At 34.8% G+C, this 14,466-nt stretch overlaps 1 protein-coding gene across 1 annotated transcript in view; it reads right to left on the bottom strand.

Moving 5' to 3' along the window:
- The window catches only part of LOC105825723 (mannosyl-oligosaccharide 1,2-alpha-mannosidase IB-like), a 65,392-nt gene that overhangs the window by 16,344 nt on the left and 34,582 nt on the right, over positions 1-14,466 (bottom strand). The window contains exon 5 of the mRNA XM_012663605.1: positions 11,692-11,807. Coding sequence (XP_012519059.1) covers positions 11,692-11,807 — 116 coding nt within the window. The remainder of the gene's footprint in view (positions 1-11,691; positions 11,808-14,466) is intronic.

Raw genomic sequence — 14,466 nt, 5'->3', positions numbered from 1 at the left:
TGGCTATACGAGGTCTTTTCTGGTTCCATACAAAGCGTAGAATTATTTTTTCCAGATCTGTGAAGAATGATAATGGGATTTTGATAGGGATTGCTATTTATATTAAGGTTCTGATACAAATGTGATTTTGCAATCAATATTAAAATTTTAGAAATGATGGAGGGAAACACTGCAGAGTAAGAAAGAAATAATTTTAAAGAAGGGAAAAGTTGGATTGGGAAGGAATTGAAGGAGAGGAGCTTGCAACTGAAGTGTGGGTGGGTGCTTTGCACTTTATTTTGTGATTTCCTTTTTATTTATGCATTGCATCCCTAATTTTTTTTATTGTGGTAAAAAACACATAACATAAAATTTACCATTTTAAAGTGTGCAGTATATTCACAGTGTTCATCTTGCAAAACTGAAACTCTACACGATTTAAACAATCCTCCTCCCTGTGCTCCAGGTCACTAGTAGCCACCATTCTACTTTCTGTTTCTGTAAATCTGACCATTTTAGATACCTCATATAAGTGGAATCATACAGTATTATTCTTTTTTGTGACTGGCTTATTTCACTTTGCTTAATGTTCTTAAGGATCATCCATGTTGTTGCTTCCCTGATTGAGATTCTAGAATTCTATTTTCTACTACTTCTAGTGAAAATACTTGAGTCAGTCTAGGTTTCTTATTTTTTTTTTTAAAAAAAGGTATTTTCTCAAGCTGGATCCCTCTTTTCACAAAATGACTTTCTGCATTACCTTAGCTATTAACATTTTACACACCATTGAGCATCAGTTCAGTCTTTCTTCATGACTGCTCTATCCCTCACCAACGTTCCCTTCTCTGGACTCCCAAAACATTTATATTCTATTTAGCACTGAGTACAGCAGTCTCAGTACCTATGAAGGACTGGTTCCAGGACCTCTCAGAGATACCAAAATCCTTATATTCTCAAGTATCTGATATAAAATGGCATAGTATTTGCATATAACCAATGCACATCTTCCCATATACTTTAAATCATCTCTAGATTAGGCATAATACCTAATACAATGCAAGTGCTATGTAAATTATTGTTATACCATATTGTTTAGGGCATAAGGACAAAAAAAAAGGTATGTACATGTTCAGTACAGAGGCAATTTTTAATTTTTTTTTAATATTTTCAATCCATGGTTGGTTGAATCCACGAATATGGAACCCATGGATATGGAGGTCCAACTGTATACATACTTTGTACCTTTATTGAATTTGTCCATGCCTAGATTTCTTAACTAGATTGCAAGTTTCTCATGGGTAGTATATAAGTTTTACATGCTTTAATTCTCAAACAGCACAATTCTGAGAAAGCAGGTGCTTAATAAATACTTATTGATTTGACTTAATTTGCCTCCAGTAGTAAGTGAGCAGGGAATAATAGAGAACAGGGGATTTGATGCTACTTTTCTTATCCAGCTGGAAAAACAGTCCTCTCATGGTGGGAGGTTAACTTCACGATCCAATTACAGACAAGATAAAAGATAAAACTGAAGGAAATAGTGGCTTTGTTTTTTCAGTCTTCCCTGTTTACCAATTTTTCCCTTATCTAAGAATCCTCACCCCCAATGATCCCATTTGAGTCTCGTCTTTCTCTCAAATATATCACTGAGACACTTTTGGTTGCAAACTTAAAAGTCACACTACTTTTGCTGCTTTGTTGACAAAACCACTATTAGGACTGTCTTTAAACTTAATTCAAAACCTTGTTCACTGGGGAATTAGCTTTAACAGTCTGATAGCTAAATATGCAGTCATTTACTTATACTGAGAATAACATCTCAGGCAAATGAAGACAACGGCAGCAGTAAAAAAGAGAACTAGAACTATTCGAGAATATGATAACAGCATTAGTAACAATACCTAACCTATATCATAACTTACTAGCATTTCCCCCCCCTTTTTCCCAATATTTTATTATAAAACCTTCAAACAGAAACATTAAAATAATTTTATGTGAAACTCATATATACTTACCTCCTAGATGCTACAAGTTGGTATATTTGCTGTATCACAAATCTAATACTCTATTCATGTATTACTAGCTTTCTTTATAATACTACAACATTCTTCCTTTAAAAAAGTAGCTAATTAGCAAACCAAGCTAAATATCAAGAAAAAGTTGCTTAGTAATATTGTTTGCAAAAGGAGTACTAGAAGTCTCAACGGAATTTTTTTAAAACCAGGACAAAGGACAATAAACTGCAGGTAACAATGTCTACTCCAGTTTTGAGAAAATGACTGCTGTCTGTTGCCATAACCTTTAGCTTCTACATTTCTTCTTTTTTAAGAAACACCATATTAAAGATATTTAGAATTTTATTTAATAATAGCAAATTATTTCATAATGATTAGTTATTTATAATAGCAAACTAGATGAAATTACTTTTAAGGGAAGAATTAAAAAATTACTCGAGAGAAAAAATTAAGAGCAAGATACTTAAATGTAATCAAATGGCAAACAAATAATTCTTTTTATTTTTCTGATTCCTTTAAAAAACATTTTTAACATAAAAAATATTATGCTGGAAAAGAAGCCAGACACAAAATAAAATTTATTGTGGTAAAAAACATGTAACATAATTTACCATTTTTTTTAAGAGACAAGGTCTTGCTATATTGTCCAGGCTGGCCTCAAACTCCTGGGCTCAAGTAATACTCCAGCCTTAGCTTCTTGAGTAGCTGGGACTACAGTCACATGCTACCACACCCAGCTTAACTGCTTTTAAGTGTACAGTTCATTGGTGTTAAGTATATTCACCTGTTCATCTTCGTCATGCAAAACTGAAACTCTATACTCTCCTTTTCCCCTTCCCCAATACTGTATGATTCAAATTATATAAAATTCTGCAACAGGCAGTTTTAGAGTTCTACAGTGACAGAAAGTGGACAGGAGTTTGGGGATAGGGTGGAACTGACTGCAAAACTAGGATGGAAATGTTCCATATATTAATGAGGGTGGTAGTTACCCAGGCCTACACATTTGTCAAAATGCAATGAACTGTACACTTAAAATACTGCAATAAAGATGATTTTAAAAGTTAAAAAACAAAAAAGACTAATGGACAAGGATGGAAATGGAAATTAACCTTACTGCGTGTTACTGCCATACAAATACAATTTGGGTTATAGCTCCCTCTACTGTAGCAAAAGAAATTGGCAAGGATATTTCAAAGTACACTGTTTTGAAACTAAAAAAAAAATGCTTATATTAAATAGTACAAGTGAAATTCACTCTGTTTCCCGGTGCCTAATATTTGGATTGCACTGTGACAGGTCCTAAGAGGGATTAAAAAATGTAGTGACCATAGTTCTGGTCCTCCAGGATACCTGTCTGAAAAGGCCAGACTACATAAATTGAGCAGTTAAGCTATGATCTGCTCACCTGACTTCATGGTGTGCTAGTCCTTGTCAGCATAGTTACCTTCTTGATCCCTAATTGCTTCCATAAATGTTTTACTGAGTCACAGATGTCAGCTGTTCTCAAAACGTGACCCCCTAGAACAGCAGCATCAACATCACCTGGGTAGAAATGCAAATTCTTAGGCCTTACTCCTGACCTATTAATCAGAAACTCTGGCGACGGAGCCAGCATTCTGTTTTAAGAAATCTTCCACGTGATTCTGATGCATGCTCAAGTTTGAGAAGTACTTCTCTAGGTCACCAACTCTGTGTAACTTCTAACCAGAAGTACAAGTTAGGTGGTACCATTTCTGCTTTTCTACTTCATGTGGACATCCAAACCTTTGACACCATTGAAGACAGATCTATGTCTCTGACTTCCCAAGTTTTCACACTCTGCTTTGGGACCTTTCTTCTTGCTTTAACAATTCCTTGACTCATTATTAGCTACTTCCTAGTACTAACTGAATTCTGAGATCAATTCCTGAGCCCCAACCAGGAAATACAGTAGGTCTATTATTTTCTTCTCCTTCCTACTTCTGTTTTTAAAGATCTTACAAAATTGCTATTTTTTAGCTATCTCTCTTAGAACCAAATGATTCAATTCTTTATTCAACAAATACTTAATAATGAAACATATATTATATGTGTGGCTCCCCCACAGATGCTGGGGATATAATAATAACCAAAATATACAAAAATATTGTAAACTCTTCATGGAGTTTATATTCTGATTGGTGAATGCTTAAGGAAATTACATGCTACGTTAGAAGACAGGTGATACGGGAAAAAGTAAAGTAGGGAAAAATGAGTAAGTGAGCACTCTGAAATTTTATATATTATAGAATGATTAAAAATGATAAAATGATATAATTAAAAACTACTACTTAGTAGTAGTAGTAGAGCCATCAGAGTAGAGCTACAAATAGCAAACATTTTTTTTTTTTTTTTTGCTTACATAATAAAGACTAAAGATTTATTCAACAAATTCAACACCTATTTACTGAGTGCCTCACATGCTAGGTGCTGGGGAGGTCAGAGGAGGTAAAAGGAAAAGTCCCTACAGTTATGAAGCTTATGTTCTATTCGTAGAAGACATAAAAAACACACATCTATGTCAGGTGGTGATAGCGCTATGAAGAAAAATAAAGCAGGGTACGGGGAGAGAATAATGAAGGGTACAGATGATACACAAGGGTGTATCTTCACAGGCAGCCACTTGAAACACATAGCCATTATAAGTTAGGGAGAGGGCAAATGAGATTTTTGAGGATGTTAAGTTCCTTGATGTTAGGACAATTATCTGTTATAGTCACTGCTATATCCCTAGCACATGAAAAACAGCTGGCACATACCAGGCACTTAATAAACATTTGTTGGATACATTGTTTCATATATTACATGTATCATCTCTATATTTTGATCACCATTTACTTAGCAGATAAAGAGCTCTGATCCAAACAAAGAGCAAAAATGTGGAATTAAGGATCCTAAAAAGTAATAGTTAAAAGGATGAGCAAATGCTGTAACTTTTATCCTCATTAATTTCCTAAGAACCTCTGATTGTTTGACTTTTTATCTATGTTCTTAACTTATAGAAAAAAGTTTTTAAGTGATTTATTCTATTGTCTGAGTTTACTCTAAATCACTTAGCTCAAGATTGATTCTTTTAAAAAAAGCCTGTTTATTCAAACTTTACTTCATGCTATCAGGTACTACCTAAAAGCTTCTGTACTTCTCAGGATACCCTCCCTTTATTCAAACCATTCCTAATGAATTATTATTATTATTATTATTTTTGAGATAAAGTCTCACTCTGTCACCCTGGGTAGAGTGCAGTGGCATCATCATGGCTTACTACAACCCCAAACTCCTGGGCTCAAGCAATCGTCCTACCTCAGCCTCCCAAGTAGCTGAGATTACAGCCGCACACAACCACACCCAGCTAATTTTTTCTATTTTTATTAATAGTAGAGATGCGGTGCACACTCTCCCTCAGGCTGGTCTCAAACTCCTGACCTCAAGCGATCCTCCCACCTCGGCCTCCCAGAGTGCTAGGATTACAGGTGTGAGCCACCATGCCCGGCTGATGAATTGATTTTTTTAAAACACATTTTTTCTTTCCTGAACTTTCAGAGCTTTCTATCTGGGAAAGTTTTGCGAAGAGTTGGCTCTCTCAGCTTATTTTGCTTAATGAAAGTTATCATAATTCAAATGCACATGCCCTTGACCCAGCCATCTATTTTACTTCTAGGAATCTAACCAATATTTATATTCACACAGGGAACAGAGGTATATGTAAAAGGATACTCATCACAACACTGCTTATAAGAGCAAAAAACTATAACCAGCTTATATATAGGGTACTGATTTAACAGATGATACATTCCTCAGTGGATTTATATGTTCCAGTATATCTTTTCTAGATAAAAAGTAACATGAAAAATGCAAGTTTCAGAACAACAGGTATATATAATCCTGCCTATGGGGAAAAAGTAAAAGGCTATTAAATGGATATATATTATAAATATATATTTCATGTGCCCAGAAATCTTCCAAAAGGATACAGCGAGAATTGTTTAATAATTGAGACATGTTCATTTATGTGTTACATATGCACATGTGCACTTAATAGCCTACTTAATATTATACTGTGAAGAGTCTATAAAAATGCACTTGCTACTGGCTTCATAATATCTATTGTGGATGTGCTATAATTTATTTAACCATTTAACTATTATTGAACAGATAACTCTTATTTATTAATAGCAATAAACATCTTTGTACATAAATTCTTTTCCATAGCTCTGATTATTTAAGGTTGTTGTCATATTCTTATATAGCTTTCCAGAATTTTGCCATTATATTCAAAGTTTGAATTTTAAGACACAGGGAGGAAAAAGCACACAAGCAAGACACATAGGCACACAGACATAATTATTGCCACAGAGACTTGGATATCAATGAAAGCAGACACACTGAGATGGTAAACTCCGTCTTAATTTTATACTATTTTTCTTTCCTTTAATAACAAATTTATTAAGAAGACTATGTTTCTAACTAATCTGCGGTTTCTCTTGGTTGTCTAATGTCTGATATATATGAACTCAGAAAAACTGGTTGAAATGCATCCTCAACATGTACACTTTTCTAAATTTATCAGACCTTCAAATAAATATGCAACAGAATTGAGCTGAGATTCATTGAAAGTCTAATTCAATGCAAGACCTAGGTGAATGGCTATAGACACTGAGGTATGCATATAAAATAATAACACCCTTCCTTCAAAGTCTTTGTTAAGAGGAATTGATTTATGATAGCAAATGGTATAATACAAAGTGGCAGAACTAAAGAGAATCCCAATGGGAGATATTCATTAAACAATTCAAGGGCTGCTACTAGAGAACTGCTCCTAGGAGTCTTGGTGTTCTATCTGCTATGTTCCTTGGAATTCTTTTACCCTAAGGGACTTTTGATCAACTGCAATTTCACTAAAACCAATGAACAGGCAGTTCTTGGAGAAGCAAAGCCATTATCAAAGAACATAATTCTCTTTCTCGCGATTGGAGAAATGTGGCAGAGGATATCACCTGCCCACTCTTACAAAACAATCAAGACTCCAAACAAGTTTCTTCAGGCAATTTCCTATGTTAACTGAAAGTTATTCATGGCTTTTCCTTTCTCGCATAATTCCTCCCCTCAACTGAAAAGCGGGTTGACTGCATTTATTATAATATCACTAATAATATGCCTAAAATCTTTACCAACTGTCTAATTTCCTCTCAAAATATTTAGATGTAAACATTCTACAAATTTAACCTTGAAGAAATCTCTCCCAGAGCCTCTGTCCTATTCTGTGTTGATGGATTATCCTCTTAATCTTCTTTTCACTTGTTTCCTGTATTCATGTCTTCCCTTTTGGTTTATATCCAGTTTTGAGGCAGCATATCCTCCAAAAACTTACTGACAAAGAGGATGTGGAAGTTGATTTTTGAGATCTTGCACGGCTAAAAACTTAGAATTCTAGGTTGGAATTAATTTTCTCTCACAATTTTGAATGAACTGCTCCACTGCTTCCTGCTTAAATGACTGTACTTGAGAAATCTGAAGCCACTCTGAACCCAGATCTATAAGACTTTTATTCTCCCTCTCTTTGGAAGCTGTTAGATCTTTCCTTTATCCCGGGGTTCAGAAATTCCATGGTGTTGTATATGGTGTGGGTCTCTTTTCATCTGCTGTGCTGGGATCTTGATGGTTTCTTTCAAGGTGGAAACTCATGTCCTTCAGTTCTGGGATATTTTTTTAAATTATCTTGTTATATTCATATTTTATTTTTAAAATAAAGTTTAAAAAATAAGTGTATAACATTCACACACACAAACATGCACAAATCTTATCTACAGTTTGTAAACATTTCTAGGTCAATGCTGTTTATTAATATTTAAAAGTAAGGCACTAAAATGCTGATTAGAAACTGTAGTCATGTTGGGAACTGGAAACTTGAATATTATCTCTGATTCTTCATTCTTACTGAATGTCCTTGTATCCAATAAGATATTAAGGCTTGTCAATTCCACCTTTAGAGCTCTCTTATCTCATTCTTAACATTCCATTGTCTGTCTTATAGCCACTGCCCCGAACGCCAATTCATCCTATTTTGTCCATTCTGCCTTTAAGTCTGGTTTAAATGCCACCACTTCCATGAAGTATTCCTTTATGTTCTTCAGGTTAAGCAAACTCCTCCTTCTCTAAAAGACTTTCGCACTTTGTTAACATTTCTCTCATGCGCTTAATATATTTAAAATTTATTGTCTATATTGCATGTGTTTTATTTTCTATTCTACAGTATAATAACGTTTTAAAGAAAGAGACTTTGAAGGAATCTATCTTTGACCTTCCTCACTACATAGTTTTTGTTATGCCATTAGTATATATGCTCAATGAATACACAAATTAGGAACCATTGAGGGAAACAAAAGAAACAGAGGACATGGCCCCTTTTCTTCTAGGGAAAGAAGTATATCTACAGCTACAGCTAATCTACAATATAGCAGCCACGCAACATGTAAAAGGTTAAATGCCCCTCCACTTAGGTCAGGAATACATGCTTTTTCATTGAACGTTGCCACTATTGTGCCAGTGGGTTCCATCCCTGGTAGCCAAAATATAGGGATTGCTGCCCTTTAATGAATATAAATTAACAGTTAATATAAATTAACAGTTAGCTTATGATAAAAGCCTGTTTGAATTAACTGACATTTGAGAAAAATTTAAAAGGTCATACTAAGCTTCAATCCTCTATAAAGTTTTAAGTTCTATCTTTAGAATGAGAAAACTATAAACCTACAATTGTATTAACTTAGATCTTTACAAGAATGACTTCATTCAATTGCCCTTTAATATTATGCCATCAGCTTTTTATAAAGAGTATGTCATACTAAGAGTGTTTTTGCATCTTCTGTAACATGACTGTTAGAAAATATTTACATTATTATGTATTAGGTTGAACCATATGAAATTGTTAATATTCAAATGATTTCAGCTTTTTAAAAGGGTAATTTCATATGGTTCACTTAATAGGCCAATATTTTTATAATGAATTGTACAATTTAAGTCATAATTTAGCAGTATGAAAAATTTTGTCTCATTTGTCAAAGTAATATGCTCCCTCGACTCTCAAATATGATAATGACATTGTACAGAATGATTCCTTTTTGCTTTAGCTGCCAGGAAGCTCAATGCTGAATGTATGGCTCAACTGTGATCCATTTTCTTAGCCTAGGTGTTGTTATAATTATCTGTATGTTTCTTCATTTGATCTTTCTCATTTTTATTGTTTGTTTTTCTGAAAAAGAATATTGTAGCACACGTGCACACACACACAAGTGTAAATGACTGGTTACCTAATGTATTGCTGTTTTGAGAAGGATTTTCCCTGAATTTGGCAGGGAAAAGTACTAAGATTAACTGGTGATATTCCATATAGACAATGGAAGGGGACTAGGTAGAATACCATCTATTTCCAGCCCTATGCCAGAGGCTTAAGTGTTCAAAGTCTACAATGATGAGGCACTTGAGAATTAATTATGAAAGCCAGTTGGCAAGAGGTAAGATTCAAACTGAATTTGGAAATAAGAGAGCAGCATTAATTGATAGAAAGGGTAAAGGCATTCCTGCCAGAAGCAGTGAAATACAAAATAGACAGTTAAATGCAAAGGAACAAACTTTATATATATGCAAACATTTGAACGCAGATTAGTTTGGTTTAAGGATGGAATCTGTAAGAAAAAGAATATTCACACAGTCTCAAAGTTATCACTTCACAGATAACTTAATTACAAAAAGGAAAAAGATTGTTTATTTGACAATAAACAAATTTATCAAATCTAACCTAGGATCAAACTTAAAATCACAATTAATGGGCTAAACTGTTATCATGTGCCTCTTTATAGGGTGCAATGATAAGGATATATCATTCATACCAAAAATGTTTAACCTCAATCTGATTATGAGAAAGCAATCAGAAAAATCTAAATTGAAGAACATTCTTCAAAGCAACTAGCCTGAGTATTTAAAAAATGTTAATTTCATAAAAGACAATAGAAGAGCAGGGAAACTTTGTTCTAGATTGAAGGAAACTAAAGGGCATGACAACCTAATGCAACAAATGATCCCATACTAGATCACGCACTGGAATAGAAAAAATACTTACAAAGTCCATTATTGGAACAATTGGAGAAATTTGAAAATGGGACTATATATTAGACAATAGTATTATATGAATATTAAGGTTCCCAAGTGTGATAAGTGAATTGAGATTGTATAAGATAATGCCGTTTTCTTGAAAGCTACTGCAGAATATCATAATGTTGTTGACTAACTCTCAAATTGTTCACCAAAAAAAAAAATTTAAATAAGTATAACTATATATATGTGTGTGTGTGTATGGAGACAGAGAGAGAGAAAGAGAGAGAGAGGAAAGAGAATGTAGCAAAACCTGGTGAAGAACATACAAATACTCATTGTACTATCTTCCAGTTTTTCTGAAGTCTTGAAATTAAAAAAAAAAAAAAAGGAAAGACACTACAAAATCTGGGTCAAATTTCACAGATTACAGATATGTAAACTGAAAGCTAAGAAATTTTAATCACACAGGATAAATGAGAACAAGGAATGCCCAGAGATAGGAAACTGAGTACCAGGTAGATATTCTAAACCATCTTAGCAGTTATGAGGGTCTGGATTAGGGTCAACTGTAGATACGCAAAGGAGGGAGTAATATAAAAAAGCAATATAACAGAAAGCAGCAGAAAGACTTAGTGCTATATCAGAAGGAGGAGACAGAAATGACTAATATATAAAAGATGGGAAAATAACAGTGCTAGGGATAATAAAGAAAAACTGGAATGAAATGGGCACTTAGGATAAGAAATTTAGTTTAAGACATGTATGTTTCAATTGGAATATACCAGAATGTAAACTATACTAGAATGTAAAAACCAGGAGGGTAGGACTTTTTGTCCTTTTTGTCTACTAATATATCCAAGTGACTTGAACAGTGCCTAGTAATAAACACTGGTAATAAACAAATGAAGTGTTTATGAGGCATTCAGGTACAGATACACAAGAAACTAATGAGAAATTTAAGAGAATAGGAAAAGATATTTACTGTGTAGGTTGTTAGGAAAGTGGACATGTTTACAGTCTCCCCCTTCTTCCAAGTCAGTTTACAGAGAGCTCTACCTGGGGTTTTGAGTATAATCCCAAATAATAAAGTTGTCTATTTATTTTTCCATCATTCCCTTTATGTGTAAAGGGAATGTGTTTACAAGAAACCTCACTGGGAGGATGAATGGCTATGGGCATATATAAGTTAGTACCATCAAAACTCTATGATTATTCTTAACAGATTTCATTAGCTAGAATGGGGAGCTCGGGTGTCAGTATCACCTGGGAGTTTGTCAGAAATGCAAATTCTTAGGCCTCAGCCCAGATCTACTGAAGCTCTATGAGTATTGGGCCCGGTTATCTGTGTTTTGAGAAGCCTTCCAGGTGATTTTAAAGGTACTAAATACTTAATTGATAATCTATTTACCTAGAAGTCTAACTCATTCTTCTTGAGATACAGCTAAAAATTTACAGACCCAATTACATAAAAAGATATTTGTAATAAAATAAATGTAATATGTGTAACATATCACATAGTCATAATCCATCATCTAGTGATCAAACCAGGCTACAGTTAAAGAATTTTTAAAGGTTATCTACTTACTTTAATGTTTCAGCAAGAAAGAAGCTTTGCTGTACATCATCATGTGTAGGAGTAGAGGAATATACATCCTTGACCCCAGAAAATCCACCACTGACTCGGCAATACTTTTCGATGGCCTATGAAAAAAGATCAGAAAAAGAATCAATTTCATAGAATTTCAAGTTTTGAAAGAAAACGAAACTTTGAAGGACAACAGTAAAAAATTCAGAGATCTGTATGAAAATTTGATGGTTTAAGAATAACATTATCAAAAGGAAATATTCTTATACTAGAAAAATTAATTCACACTGGAAACAAGCTGTTTTCTACGCAATTTCTCCCTCTCCAAAACTCTTTAATCTTTTTAAGACATCTTATATTTTCCTAATTTAGAAGTCAAATTTAGGCTATTCTTTCTAAATTAGGGACCTGTCTGGTACCATAAAGTCTTGTTAATTTTCACAAATCAAGATGGAGGTCTGTTTGAATTAAAAACTTGAATCGCGGCCGTGCGTGGTGGCTCACGCCTGTAATCCTAGCACTTTGAGATGCTGAGGCGGGTGGATCGCTCAAGGTCAGGAGTTCGAGACCAGCCTGAGCAAGAGCGAGACCCCGTCTCTACTAAAAATAGAAAGAAATAGCTGGGTGTGGTGGTGCATGCCTGTAGTCCCAGCTACTTGAGAGGCTGAGGCAGAAGGACTGCTTGAGCCCAGGAGTTTCAGGTTGCTGTGAGCTAGGCTGACTCCATGGCACTCTAGCCAGGGCAACAGAGCCAGACTCTGTCTCAAAAAAAAAAAAAAAAACTTGAATTGCAATTTTGTCACTTTCAAGGACAAACAATAATCCACAACATGCTAAAAAGGTATTAGCTATCAGCTCTCTATGCAGTGGTCCCCAACCTTTTTGGCACCAGGGACAGGTTTGGTGGAAGACAATTTTTATGCGGATCGGGTAGGTTGGGGAGAGGCGGAGCACAAGTGGTGATGAGAGTAATGGGGAGAGGCTGTAAATACAGAGGAGGCTCTGCTTGCTCTCAGAGCTCACCTCCTGCTGTGTGCCTCCCCACCTCAGTTCCATGGAAGACAATTTTTCCACGGACAGTGGGGGGAACTTTGTGGCCCAGGGGTTGCAGACTGCAGCTTTATAGTAATAGCAGTAAGAGGATATATTTACTGCAAACATACTTAAATGCCAGACATTGTAACTAACAGAATCCCATAAATTAGGCATTATAGGTGTACCAACTAGCAGGAAGAACCCACCCACACATCTACTATAATAATTACAATATCAAGAGCTAACAATTATGAAGTATTTGCTACACGCTGAAGGCTGTTCTATGAGCTTTACATGCAGTAACGTTTAAATTTCACGCCCTATTAGGTTAATAGCTGTATTTTTCAAAAGGGAAAACTGAGGCATGGAGTAATTTGTTCCACATTGTTAACTACTGTGCTTTACTGCTTGACTGGGAGTTAAAATTCTTCATTTATATCTCTTTTTACATTTTTGAATATGCCTAAATGAAATATACTGAATCAAATGGAATCTATTTACAACTCTATTTTTAATTCAAAGCAACCAAATATCCTGCTTATACAGATATATCACATTCCAGAACTAAGCTACTCATGAAAAGTTGAAAGTACACGTGGTTCTTTTCTTTTCCTACTCTACCCAACCCTGAGATATTGTCCAATGAAGGTATATTACTTTACTAATCACTGCTGGCTGTTATGGCTTACTGTTCCTAGTCTTGCTGCTTTTCTTACTCTCTGGTCTTCTTCCTCTCTAATGAAAAGCTAATTAACACTAAAAAGTGTTTATTTAATCAAACTGTTCATTTTATAGCTCCATTTTGATTATAGCTGGGTTTTAAAACCTTCTCACCAAAGGGTTGGGAGCTTTTCTCTATCTAAATATTTTAAACATATTTTGAATGCAAGATTTTTAAATACTTCCTTCACAAGGATCATGTGTCTTTCCCATCATATGAACTATCACAACAGTTAAAGAATACTGAGAAAGTAGCAGGGAGGCACGACTAATCTTTAAGACATTTAGAGTCATTTCTTGGGGGTAAGTTTTCATGCATAATATACTCAAGTTTGGAAGTCTGAATATCTAAATGGAACAACTAAGGCTACAGAAGACAGTACACCACCATTCTGTCTCTCCCGCCCTTCCCTTTACTCTCTTCATGTCCAACAGCAGAGGCCAATGGTGATGTGCAAGCAAATTCTATTTACAACGTGAAGCCACTTCTTTTGTCTCCATTCCCCCTCTTGTCATCATGGCACATTTTTGAAACCTGAATTTAGAACATAACTCTTCCAGTTATGGTTCATGAAAGATTATTTTGAGTTTGTGTATGTCCATTTGGGGTATAAAAGCAAAATTCTAACTCATATAATTCAAATTTGGACAAATATGGGCTAAAGTTTGAGCTTGTCAAACCTCTTCTTAATAGGTAAGAGTGGGGCCATACTTTAAGAAAGCATATAGGAAAAAAGGACCTGGGAGTAAGGATAAATTATTGTATAATGTTTCTCAATGACAGGAAGTGCTTCTGCCCCTACCTTCCAGCCCCCACCTCACATGATTCAGAGACATCTCCCTGATTCCCGTAAGTAAGAACCATTAAGTATCAGGGGACATTCAAGTCAAACAGATTCACTACAGGACTATTTCACCTATCTATTTCCCTTACATAAAATAATTGCTTGATTTACATAAGCATTAGTAAGCCTATTAACAACAGAAGAGAGAGAGAGAGAGAGAGAGAGAGAGAGAGAG

This window comes from Propithecus coquereli, unplaced genomic scaffold (genome assembly GCF_000956105.1).
Source record: "Propithecus coquereli isolate 6110/MARCELLA unplaced genomic scaffold, Pcoq_1.0 Scaffold814, whole genome shotgun sequence".
NCBI classification, from domain to species: domain Eukaryota; kingdom Metazoa; phylum Chordata; class Mammalia; order Primates; family Indriidae; genus Propithecus; species Propithecus coquereli.
The sequence above is the reverse complement of the archived record's forward strand: the minus strand, read 5'-3'. Positions and strand labels throughout refer to the sequence as shown.